Consider the following 12424-nt stretch of genomic DNA (forward strand, 5'->3'; position numbering starts at 1 on the left):
GTGGGGTCTGAGCCCTGTGGGGGAGGGGTTGCGTGGGGTCTGACTTCCAGGAGGATGTTGGGCTCAGAGAGGTTTCTTATTGGCCCCCAGGGGCCCCCACTAGCTGGGCCTTGTATGGAGCTATAGTTACCCCAGGGCCTCATCTGACAGAGGGGGCTGCAGGTGTCACGGGGGTAGTCACCTTCCGGTCTTATCTCTACCAATCAGGTGACCACCTTACCCGGGACCTCGTTCATCTTCGGGTCCGCTATGGGGGGACGAGGCTTCCCGCGCCTGCACCGGGTTATGTGGCGTGGCCGCTTTAAGAGGCGGCGACATAGATGCAGTGGGGGCGTGTCCCAGGTCTCCATGGTGACGGCAAAGTTTACCTGAGAGAAAGGAGCCGAAGGGGAGCGTGTGTCACGTGACTGGAGCCCGGCGGACCCGTCCAAGTATGAAAGGGGTACGGGGGTATCTAGAGCCCCCCCCCCCCACTCATTACCCGCCCCTCATGTACCCCTCAGCCCATCCCAATACTCACCTCTTCTGCCTCCTCTACTGTCACCCCATCTCTTACCCCCTCCATACTGCACCTCAATGCCTAATGTGCCCCCTCCCCACTACCTGCCCCTACTACCTGTCAATTCCACTTCTAACTGCCCCTCACAGGGCCCTGACCCTTCTGTACCTGGTCAGGTGATGAGCCCCAAGCAACCAATAAGATTGCAGCTGTCAGTGCTGTGCTGGAGGTGTCTCCGGACCCCTGGGGTAGGGTTTGGGGGTAAATACCCAGGTATTGGGGCTCTTTGTTGCCCCAGTTCTGTGCCATCCCACAATGCCCTGGTGCTGGGTCACATGACAATACCATCGCTGCCCCCGGGGTGTGCTTTGCTTGTAGGGGCTCCCTCAGGGTTCCCCTTTATCCGCCATTATGGACTAACCCCCTTTATTTACCCCTCCAGGTCCATGTGGAGCCCCCGCCGGTCCCAACATGCTGCAGCCTCTGAGTGACCAGGACAGCGGCTATGGAGAGATCAGCGACCCCCCGGCATCGCTCTGGAGATTGGTGGAGGATCTGGTGCCGGTCAGGGAGAGGGCCGAGGTCAGGAGGATTCTGGGAGAGGCCGCCGTGGACCTGAGCCTGGACCTGCATGCAGAGGTGTGAGATCACTGCCATGGCAACCAACCGATGGCACCCCATAACCTGCTGGCCCAATCACCCCATCACATTATGGGGGCACCGAGGATGGGTCATGTGACCTGTGCCCGTAGCACCCCTGGCAGGTTTTATTGGCTGTCGTGTTTGTGATGAGATTTGTCTGCCATATATAATATACCCCCTCTATATATTATACCCCCCTCTATATATTATACCCCCTCTATATATTATAAGTCACATGACTATGGACTTTGTACAGCGCTGCGTAATATGTCGGTGCTATATAAATACTGTGTAATAATAATCTGTCAGTGGAGTTCCATGTCGGTTTATATACCAGGGTGTTGTCTATATTTATCTGAAATCATTCTCCTCCTCTGGGTCAGACAGAACCAGATCTGGGTGCTGTGATATCGGTCTTCAGGGCCCGGGGCCCCCAGCATGTTTTCTAGATTACTTCTAGCCAGGTATGAGAATAAAAGGAGGATTTGTATGGACTCCGCAGGCGTATTTCTCTGTGTTTGTGTGAGTTGGGTTCCTTCCATAGAGATCTGAGCATTCATTGGACAGAAGTTTGTTTTGTCTGCCGGATTCATGTGTCCTCCCTAGACAGGGGTGCAGTACAAGCAGCGGGCCGTCTGTCTGGATTCAAGGCCGCATTCTACATTTAATGAGCCAATTCTTCACCGCAGGGTTGTCAGCGGCTCCGAAAGAACTAATGACCCGATGCCGGCTGTCACCGGACGTCCATAGGAAGAGGATTGTAGCTGTTATTAGTATACAGGATTTATATAGCGCCAACATATTGCGCAGCGCTGTACAATAAATAGGGGTACAGACTAATACAGACACAGGAGGAGGAGGGGACCCTGCCCCGAAGAGCTTACAATCTAAGCACTGATCATGTTTATTGTATGTTGTTTGATTCTACTCAATCCAAGAAACTCATTGGAGAGATTTCACCTCACTTCCTGTCCTCCCCTTTGTAGTCACCAACACAGGAAGTGATGGGAGAACTCCGCAGGTAACCCCTGAAATATATTTATCTGAATAAAAGTTCATTCACTACACAGAAAAACATGAAAATGGCCACAGAGGGGCACAGAAAGCTTTATGTGTGGGGGCATTTATCAGACAATGAGGGGTAAAATGACAAATATAATATGACATTATTCCTTCATTCTCTTATTATAGATTGAGGTTCTGCTGGAGTTGTGTCGGGAGATCAGATCTTCCAGTCCTTCCACCCTACAGAGACCCCCCAGCAGCTGCTCCATCTTGGCCGACCCCCCGGTGATAAAGGAGATGGTGACGCAGGAGATCCGCATGTTACTACTCAGTGTGAGGAGCAAAGCGCGCCGCCAGGGCCTGTGAGTCCACCATATATCCCATTCATATTAAAGAATCACTCCGTGTCCGGGTGTACTGCACGGAGCTGCAATATTTCAATATTAATCGATTTGCTGACCAACAAAAGCCAATCTCATGATAGCTCCTGTCTGGGGTCCTGTTACTGCTAGAGGCTGCCATAGTGTTACCAAATCATATTGTTATATAGTTACATGTGGATAAAAGAAATAAATCTCACCGTCCCCCATCCCCTGATCTATTCAGGAATCACAGTGAATGTTTTCACTCTTTCAGTGAGGGGATTCCATGGACATCTGGCTGCATTCAGTACCCATCACCAGTCCAGTCGTCTGTTCATCCTGCTGGTGGGCCCCCCTATAGCAGGAAGTGGCCCCGGGGCCCAGAGCCTGGCTGTGTTGTTCTTTTGTTTGCATTTTGAATGTGAAAAGTGCTGATCGGGTGAAATGCGTCTCAGCTCGGCCTGCTGGGATTTCTCTACTGGCCGCATCTGTTTCTGCTTTGTCCGGGCAGCACTGCGAGCCAGAAAACTGCGGCTTCCTGCAAACTCCGGGGTCAGCTTTCCAAGAATCAGCACGCCGTGCTGGAGAGAGCGGAGTGCGAGGAAATCTGCCAGATTCACCCGTGTTCAGTGAATGTATTCTGCCTCCTCAGCACTATGGCTGTGGATGATTAACTCTTTCCATGCAATACATGACCTGGCATGGCGGTACTCTGGGCCTGGGAGTACCCACCTCATATATAGTACGGGGGATGGGTGATAATTGCCGGATTTATAATATTCTTTATGTCTCAGAGCTGCTGATCTCCTGCTGCCCATTTCCACCAATTCCTCTTGCTGAACCGGCTTTCTGATGGTGACAACGTTGGACCATGCCTGAGTATAACAGGAAGTGACTAAGCAAGGACTAATATGGCAGGACCACCAGAAGTGACACCAAATGTATGGGTGATGTCAGCTTTGTGTCACCCCGCAGGGGGCACCTGGGTCAGGGGTCACCTGGGTTCAACCTTACATGACGGGAGGACATGGAAAGAGTGAAAGTATTGGAATATCGGCCCCATCCCTGGTGATCCTGCCAGTAACACACTTCCTATTGCAGGGTGACAACACTCCCTATATTGGAGCAGTGTTGTCACCCTAGGACTGGGCTACATTATACCCCCTCCCCTCATCTACATAGCATGGGGGGGGGGGTCTGTAGTCTGCAGAACTGAGCACAGCCAATACCAATGTCTGAGATAACTGCAGGAACTTTCAGGCTTACTGGATTTCTGGCAGGATTGACAGGTCAGTAGGATATTTCCAGGCACTCACTTTGAGCAGTGCTACTCTCCATGTCGGAGTTATTTTTGGATTTTCCCGTCAGCTGGAAGCTTCGCCCCGGCCAGGAATCGGAAATATTTCTCTGGGGCCATAAACTGCGCAAATCAAGAAATCTCATAAAAAAGGAAATCGGCCCCATGCGGTCTGTGGTCATGTGACCGAGCTCCGCCCCCCCACATGTGTGCTACACCGATTGCATCATACGGAATGTCCTCTGATTGGTCCGTGGTGTATAGTGGAATGTTATATGTGTACATCATGTGACCAGGGAAATGAGCCAATCACCAATAGGATCTGCAGGTACCCAGCCTGTGTGCGCCCCGTCCCCATCCCCCACCTTAGGGTGCCACCAGCTGGGGAGCTCTGAACTTCCCTGTCCAAATTTTATCCCACCAATGGCTGACTGAGAATTTGCTTCTTCCCAGATCCCTGCTGGAGGCGGAGTGCCGCTCCCTGAAGAGAGATATCAGCATACAAGTTGCTGCGATGACCAATCAGAGGAGCCGATCACAGGAAGTGCTGTCCCATGGAGGTGACCCCAGAAATGTAATACAGAGATAGGATTGTCATCTGACCATCATCATGGGGGAGGGGGGATGCATCGGGTCCCTCCACAGTGACACCACGACCCCTCTACAGAATGATTCCTCACAGAATGACACCCCCTCCCCCAATTTAACCCTTTCCTACCTGCAGCCCGACAACACGGATATAACACATCGCTGTGCAGGGGATTGGTACCTCTGATACCGAACAGGAAAGGGTTTGGGGGTAAAATCTCCCCTTACGGGCCTCCTCTTCCTTATATCTGCCCTCCTCTCACAATGTACATTAGAATCTGCAGCAAGTCAGACACATCGCTCCCCATTTCCTGAACCCGCCCCTTTTTTTCATTGGCTTTCAGTTCCTCCAATCACACATGCGGGGGTGACCCTCTGTCTCCGATTCCCCTCCATGGATCTCAGGTCCGCTTCTCTCTTTACAGCAACGCCTTGAAGAGGATCATCTGTACGCCGAGGAGATCCAATCACGGCTCCCCGAACCCTCCCTGACAGGTAAGTGGCCCCTGTGGCCCCCTTGTATGTTATAGTTGTTTCCTCTGCCCAGTGACACGCACTCCACCAATCAGAATGTCGGTGATCTCAGAAAATGTTTTTTCTTTCTGTAGAGCTGAAGGAGGAGCGACGGATCATCGAGAGAGATCTGCAAATCAATCAGGTGACATCTGTCCAATCAGCCAACAGGACCCCGGCCAGGTGAGGGCGCTCTCTCTGTTCCCTTCCTCTGTATACTGTAGTGCAGGCTTGGGGCCTTGTCATATTTTCAGATAATTTGGGGTGACATTGTGGGCAGTGACCCCAACACCTCGCTGACCCCTTCAGGAATTCTGCTGTAGAGGCAGATCACGCGTTCTGATTGGCTGTGGCATGATTCAGGTCAGCGACTAATACAAAGCGTGCGGTGTGATCAGATGGAGGGATCTGCTTCCCGTTATGCACTGCTGTACTCCGCCAACCCCAATTCATAGAAATCAGGCGGGGGGGAGCCCCCTAAATACAACAGAGCAGGTCATGTGACTGTGACAGGTCACATGACTGGGAACTACCTCTATATTTGCATATATTTTAGATTCAGACCAATGAATAGAAAGTTAGATATAAAGAAATTCCCAGGGATCAGAGGGGGAGATTCACCCATTCTGTGTCCCCCCCGTGGAGATTCACCCATTCTGTGTCCTCCTTTCTGGGAAGATTCACCCATTCTGTGTCCCCCACTTCCTCCAGACCACATGATCAATATTTCCAGGGTCACATGACCCCTCCCACAATGCAGCACTGTGACTACAGCCAATCAGGAGGTCTGAGCGTTGTCACCGCAGCAAAATTCTCCAATGAGGAGATCTGTTCATCCTTTACATAATGGGGACACTATCGGGTTACCCCAAAATTATTGATTGGAATTCTCTCCATTGGGGCCCTCGGCTGTTCTTTGTCCTTCTGATCCGGATCTGCAGTGGTGGCCCAGGGAGGGGGATGGGGCACAATGGTGGAGAGAGAACCCCCATCTGTAATATTACACCGACCTATCGACCCCCCAAATATTAAACCCCAAAATCACTCCGCAGATCACTGCGTCTGTAACGTCAGCTGATGGGTGCTTGTTGTGCCCCCTTGTGGCTGGCTGCCGTCATTTCACTCACCATCTGGGGGGGTTTATCTTTCACTGATAGTGAAGCACTATAGTGCAGCACTCACTATAGGTGAATATGGAGCGGACACATTTGCTGTACCATATTACATGTGAAGGATTAATGAGCCCACTAGGGGGACGAGAACCCTTCAGGAATCTCAAGGAGTGGAGGATCTGTACATCCCAAAATCCCGGAACCTCGGCAGAGATCCCAGGAGTACCGGACAGAACCTTCATGTGAGCTGCAAATCATCGTCTCAGCTAATGAGCACAGGGTGTTGGAGGGTGCAGGTTGATGACCCAGCTGCTCTGCCCGCCATGTCTGCAGTGTGATGAATTCTGATTGGTGGGGTTTCTGGTTGGAACCCATTGCTCCATTCATTTATATTGTCACTTCATAAAAGGGGCCCCCGATGTGGCAAACATTGGGGTTAGACCATTATGGGGGTCTCCTCACCCCCCTCTGCTCTCCACCGTCAGCACCCAAACTGTGCCGGGTGCCAACTACAACCCCCAGGTGTGGTATATGATGGGAGTCACCCCCCCCCCTACATTTTCTGGGGTCATGTGACACAACCCATCTATTGTCACCAAATTCCTGTTATCTCCATTCATCGCCGATCCAATCCCGGGGTGCCGAGTTTACCCTCCATTTAGGAAAGGTGGCTACATAGAGATCATGTGACTCCTGCCATCCTCCCATGTGACTGTGCTAGTGAGTGCTCATTGGCTGCTCAGCTGTCCAAGGTAGAAGGGCCAAAGGAAGAGAGGTGCAGCTACCATGAGGGTGAAACATTCACATTATTATTTCCCTGACCTTTTCACCACCAGCCCCCCCCCCTCCTTCTCTAGTTATTATACCCCCAGCTCACAGTGGGTAGAATGTCATCCTTACAGATAGCCAAAAACATCTTTGGGGTCACTTACACAGACCTGAGAGCTACAAACTGCTCCAGGAACCTCTAGCGCCCCCTGGAGGTAGCCCCGTTGGGAAACATCTAATATATTAACACGAAGTACAAAAAACATTTGTGACAGATAAAAGGAGAAGGGGTGACAACACTGCACATCCAGAGAGACAGCAGGGCCGGGGTTGTCACTCAGATAAGAGGTGGGATTATAGAATTCCCTGAATGCAGCATCCAATGACTGATAAGTAAATGCAGCTTTAGCTATAACGTTACCCCTGCAGGCTGCACGTTGTGTATCTGCTTTGAAATACAGAATAACAGGATTATAAGGTTCATGAGACAGTGAATGTTGCGTGGGCACTGCTTAATGTTTATTATTGGTCATTTATTAGCACTTTATGGGGGTGACCACCAGCTTATAATTGCGGCAGAGCGTAGTCACCCTTCTGCGGCCTCCTATTGGTGGACGGGCAATGTGTTCCTGAAGGATCAATCCTCACACAGGAAACGTTCAGATTTATTTTATCGGAGATCCGTTGGAAGACCAGACCACACATTGTAAAAGTTGGGGTTTTGTGTCTCCAGGGGTCATAAATCTCAGATAATGTAGCAGAGTGACTTCTGACTGAACTCTGAAACCTATTTATTAATAATCTTTATATTTCCAATATACCATTCTGTATAAAGTAGTATTTGGCCAATTTGTAGTTGGATCATCATGGTGAGCATTGCAAGACCAGGAACTATTCTCCTAGGCCGCAGGAAACCATATGTAACCTCTCCTGGTGAACCACAAGTCCCAGACATGAAAAGTTTGGTCTCTGTGAACTCCTTATTTTGTGCTGATTAATAATCTGGGGCTTGGCAGTTCATAAAACTTGAAATGAAATTACTAAGGGCTAGAACCAGGGGCATTTGGGAAGTGGGCAGAGCATCATACTCCATGTGGACACAGCCCCCCACCTTGCTGTCATTGGCTTGTTGTGTTAGTCCCACCTCCCTGGTCAGCGTAGAAAAAGCCATGTAAGCCCAGCAGGGGGAGCTCTCACTGAGACCAAGATGTCACTAAGGACAACGGCACTGACACACTGCAGGCAGGCCGGTGATAACTTTACACAGCAACCAGGACCTGGAAAACCAACTCCACCTAAATTTTTGTTTTCCCTTTTTTATGCTGTTGCTATAGTTCACAGATTTATCTTTATTTTTCTATAATGTTTATACTCTGTGTGTTTTTGTATGTTTTCACTTATTAAACTCTATAAATAAAGTGTACGCTGAATCTCTGAATGATCTAAGCAGAAATATTGTAACTTACAAACCCGAAGCGTTACTATAACATTGTGATTGCTGAGACATCCGTGTGGAGTGGCAGCGGGTGACACAGACAGTATTAAAGTAGAATTATAACTGTGGTTGTCAAGGGTAACAGTGCATGCTCCCATCTAAGCACATGGTGGCAGTCTACATGTGATGGTGTGTATGGTAAGGGGGGTAAGGGATTGGCGACCTTGCACCATGACGGCCCTCCTCAGCCCATTGGTTAGCGTGCTGCAAAGGATGAGCAGGGTGCGGGCTGAGAGAGCGTTCATCACAGGAGGTACAAAAGCTGCACCACCAACCACTGAAACATTGCCAGACCTCACCACACAATCTGATTGGCTAGCACCAATGACTAATCGGAAGGTGCAAGGGGAAAACGGGAGCCAACCAGCATTCAGATACCAGCAAGTATCAACAACCAGCCAGGAAGAGAACTTCCAGAAAGACATCAGCAACAGACACCGCATGTGTTACAGTGGCCTCAAGGGAAATGTTCATGGGGCAGAGGGGGCCCTGCATGGCCCCCCAAACACATGCAGAGACCCCAACAAAGGAAGTGTGACAACACCAAATCACCGCCAGACTTGTCGTGTCACCGTTCCATACCCTGCATAGAATTAGGCTTTGCCCCTCCTGTACCCCATCTATTACCCCAGATACACACCGAGCAGTTTGCCCTGTTGGAATTGTTCCTCCAGCAGGGGGCTGATCTTTGCAGTCTTTTTGCGCTCATCATATTTCTTTTGGGTTTTCTTGGATCTTTTCTTGTTGAGGATTTCTTCTTCTTCGGGAGTCTGGATGAGAAGACAGAAAGTTACAATGCGGCCCAACATTCACCCAATATGAGCAGAGCCCGTTACCGGCCATATGCAATTCACAAAATGATCAGAGAAAAGTTCCCCCACTATTCCAGCATTATTCTGAAGACACTTCCCCGCCTCCTGCAGATGCTGCACACACACATTATATCGGGAGCCTCCCTACTGAACACAAAGCAGATACAATGCCAACAAAACCCAAAATGTGATTTGGGGGAAAAACAAAAACTGCACAGCAATGGAAAGCGAGATTCATTATTCCGCCCCAAATTTCTCCGAGATGAAATCTCCTGAACATGCCAAACCCGCCAGTCACCGCGCTACCACAAAGTCATTTCAGGGAAGCCAATTAACCCGACCGACCAATCAGGAATCTATAGAAATCTTATTAACCACTCACAGCGGGAAGATCCGAGCTTCCAGCAAGATGGTTGGCTGAGCTACACACAGGGTGGCATCTCTGCAGCTTTGGCACGGCCACCTTATGGTGCCAACCATAGGGAGCTGCATAGAATATAAATACCTATTACACACAATAAGATTTGGGGGTCACAGATATATCGGAGCTCAGAGGGTTATAACCCCAGGAAGGACCCCATCAGTTCCAGTATAAAGGAGCCGACGTCCTATTGGCTACCAGAACTGTCCATCAATATCCTGCCATGTGTAAACATGGACACACGTCAGAGGTCCCAGAACTAAATTCAATAAGGGGTGAAAAATATCACTCAGACAATTAAACCCATCCACAAGCCGCAACACCTTCCACCCAAAGCAGACCTCTCCAGGATTAAATCAGCCAAAACAACCTCTTACTGTGCCGACAGGTTAACAGCCAATAGGTTAGCTAATATTACAGTCCAGGGGTCACACCAGTCATCTAAATGCCACAATACCCCTACCTACCCCACCCCATAAAGGTCACCGGTTCATGGTGCAATGATGTCCTACACCCAAATGACGTTTCCTACCTGCCGTGCTCCCCCCCCATTCCAGTATATTAGCAGCCCTCTGAGGTCCTACATGGCGGCTCATCGCCATAAATGTGCACAGACCTGGCTGCCAATCATCGCTGCCACCAAATAGAACTCACAGAACTCAGACTTCCGCTGGCAGCTGATTGGTCAGTATTATAAAACAGGAAATGTAATAAAACTGAGAGGTGATTGGTCGGATGTTGCAGCAATCACCGATATACAGAACTCAATGCTATACAGAGTCCCCAGATCTGTGCAATCTGATTGGTGAATTTCTAACGATCAAACATTGCAGATGCTGCAGAACCAACACACAGCCATGTTTTAGGGTTACAAGCCTGGCACAGATCTCCCTCAGATATAAAAGTGATCATCGCTTTCCATTCAGTAGCAGAACTGGACAAAGGTATCATCACTGGAAGATCGGGCCGAGTGCCTGAACTGCCCCCATCTGCCCCGTGACCAGTACAGGAGCCCCCCAACACTTACCAGCTTGGCTCCCTTCTTGCGTCCAAGTGGGGTGGCATAGTGAGCTTCGTACCACTGCCTGTAGGGGGTGCTGTCAACCAGGACGATGCAGTTCTTCACCAGAGTCTTGGTTCTGACCAACTCGTTGTTTGACGCATTGTACACGACATCGATGATTCTGGTCTTCCTGGTGCAGCCTGCAAAGAGGGGCAACAAATGTCAGCACGGCCAACACAGCCATAAAAATACCCCATCAATCATCACCACAAAGTACCAACTCGGGGCAAAGCAGAGGAGAGGCCAGCAATGGCAGCCAATAAAGATCATCCCAAACACGGCAGGTGGTGCCACACGGGGACAGCGCAATCAGTGTAACTATGACAGATCCCGGCATGGTGAGGGCGACAGATCAGAATGACCGCAGACCCTCACATAAGGACAAAGTTATCATCACATGCGCTGCACTCCATGATGGGCCCCCAAGAGCCCAACCCCAAGTCCACATGATAATGTGTTAGAACCTGGGGCAGAGCTATAATAGGGAGATTTTTCCTGCTACAGAATATTAGAAAATACCCCAACCCCAGAATACAGAGATTCTGACATTCTAGCACCAATCACATGGGCCCGGGCAGATCCTGGCAGCCAATCAGCGGCACCAATCACATGGGCCCGGGCAGATCCTGGCAGCCAATCAAGAATAGGGCACCCGGGGTTATCTATAGGGCACCAGGACCCTGGCAGTGAGTGGCCCCAGCATACACGTCAGGGGCCCTATAAACTATAAGTGGCCCCTCAGCTCGTTGTGCAGCACATGGGCCCCAAAACATTGCGGCAGCCGTATGATGAGCCCGGGGAGTCCGCGGCGAGCTAAGCCCGGCATGCTCGGGGTCACCGGGTAGCTCGGTCAAGATTTGTAGCCCCGGGAGCTCGGTGCGGCCTTCCCTGAGCACAGCCCGGCTGTCCCTCCATGATGGCGGTCAGAGATACCTCGGCTCCCCCCTTACCCTCAGCCCGGAGATTTCCCCCATGAGCGATGCTCCGAACCCCCACTATGAACCCCTGAGGTAAAGCAATAAGCTCCGATAGGGCCCGGGGATGGATGGCGGCGGATAGCGGAGCCGGTCACCATGACGTACCCATTTCTCAGGCGCTGGCTAGAAAGAGGAAGCGCAAAGGATCTCGGGAGAGTTTGTTCCCCGTTAAGTCTCGCGAGAGGACAGACGTGGTGACGTCACGAAGAGCGACTCTGACGCTGCCAAGGCAACGCAGCACAGCAAAGCCTGTATTGTACCCCCTCTTCCTAATGCCCCTGTATTGTGCCCCCTCTTCCTAATGCCCTTGTATGGTACCCACCTCTTCCTAATGCCCCTGTATTGTACCCCCCCTCTTCCCAACGCCCCTGTATTATGCCCCCTCTTCCTAATGCCCTTGTATTGTACCCATCTCTTCCTAATGCCCCTGTATTGTGCTCCCCTGTTCCTATTGCCCCTGTATTGTACCCATCTCTTCCTATTGCCCCTGTATTGTACCCACCTCTTCCTAATGCCCCTGTATTGTGCCACCTCTTCCTAATGCCCCTGTATTGTATTGTACCCCCCCTGTTCCTAATGCCCCTGTATTGTGCCCCCCTCTTCCTAATGCCCCTGTATTGTGCCCCCTCTTCCTATTGCCCCTGTATTGTATCCCCCTCTTCCCGTTGCCCCTGTATTGTACCCCCCTCTTCCTAATGCCCCTGTATTGTGCCCCCCTCTTCCTAATGCCCCTGTATTGTGCCCCCCTCTTCCTAATGCCCCTGTATTGTATTGTACCCTTGCCCTGTTCCTAATGCCCCTGTATTGTATTGTACCCCCCTGTTCCTATTGCCCCTGTATTGTACCCACCTCTTCCTAATGCCCCTGTAT

The 12424-nt window shown here is 50.6% G+C and overlaps 2 protein-coding genes and 1 non-coding gene across 3 annotated transcripts in view; 1 reads left to right on the top strand and 2 right to left on the bottom strand.

Moving 5' to 3' along the window:
• The window catches only part of CCDC24 (coiled-coil domain containing 24), a 3166-nt gene extending 654 nt beyond the window's left edge, over nucleotides 1-2512 (top strand). Inside the window, exons 2-4 of the mRNA XM_072419271.1 lie at nucleotides 208-442; nucleotides 942-1138; nucleotides 2333-2512. Of these exons, the coding sequence (XP_072275372.1) occupies nucleotides 971-1138; nucleotides 2333-2512 (348 nt within the window). The 5' untranslated portion in view covers nucleotides 208-442; nucleotides 942-970. The remainder of the gene's footprint in view (nucleotides 1-207; nucleotides 443-941; nucleotides 1139-2332) is intronic.
• Nucleotides 2513-8921: 6409 nt separating this feature from the next.
• On the bottom strand, nucleotides 8922-10717 carry RPS8 (ribosomal protein S8; the record flags this gene model as incomplete). The annotated part of the gene is given in 2 exon segments (XM_072419273.1): nucleotides 8922-9051; nucleotides 10542-10717. Coding segments are annotated over 2 exon segments (306 nt in total), but the record flags the coding sequence as incomplete, so codon positions are not given.
• Nucleotides 10402-10473, bottom strand: LOC140337525 (small nucleolar RNA SNORD38). The gene has a single exon (XR_011922067.1). It is a non-coding gene; the product is annotated as a small nucleolar RNA SNORD38 (small nucleolar RNA).
• Nucleotides 10718-12424: the final 1707 nt, after the last annotated feature.

The sequence above is a fragment of the Pyxicephalus adspersus genome, chromosome 8, assembly GCF_032062135.1.
Source record: "Pyxicephalus adspersus chromosome 8, UCB_Pads_2.0, whole genome shotgun sequence".
Taxonomy (NCBI): domain Eukaryota; kingdom Metazoa; phylum Chordata; class Amphibia; order Anura; family Pyxicephalidae; genus Pyxicephalus; species Pyxicephalus adspersus.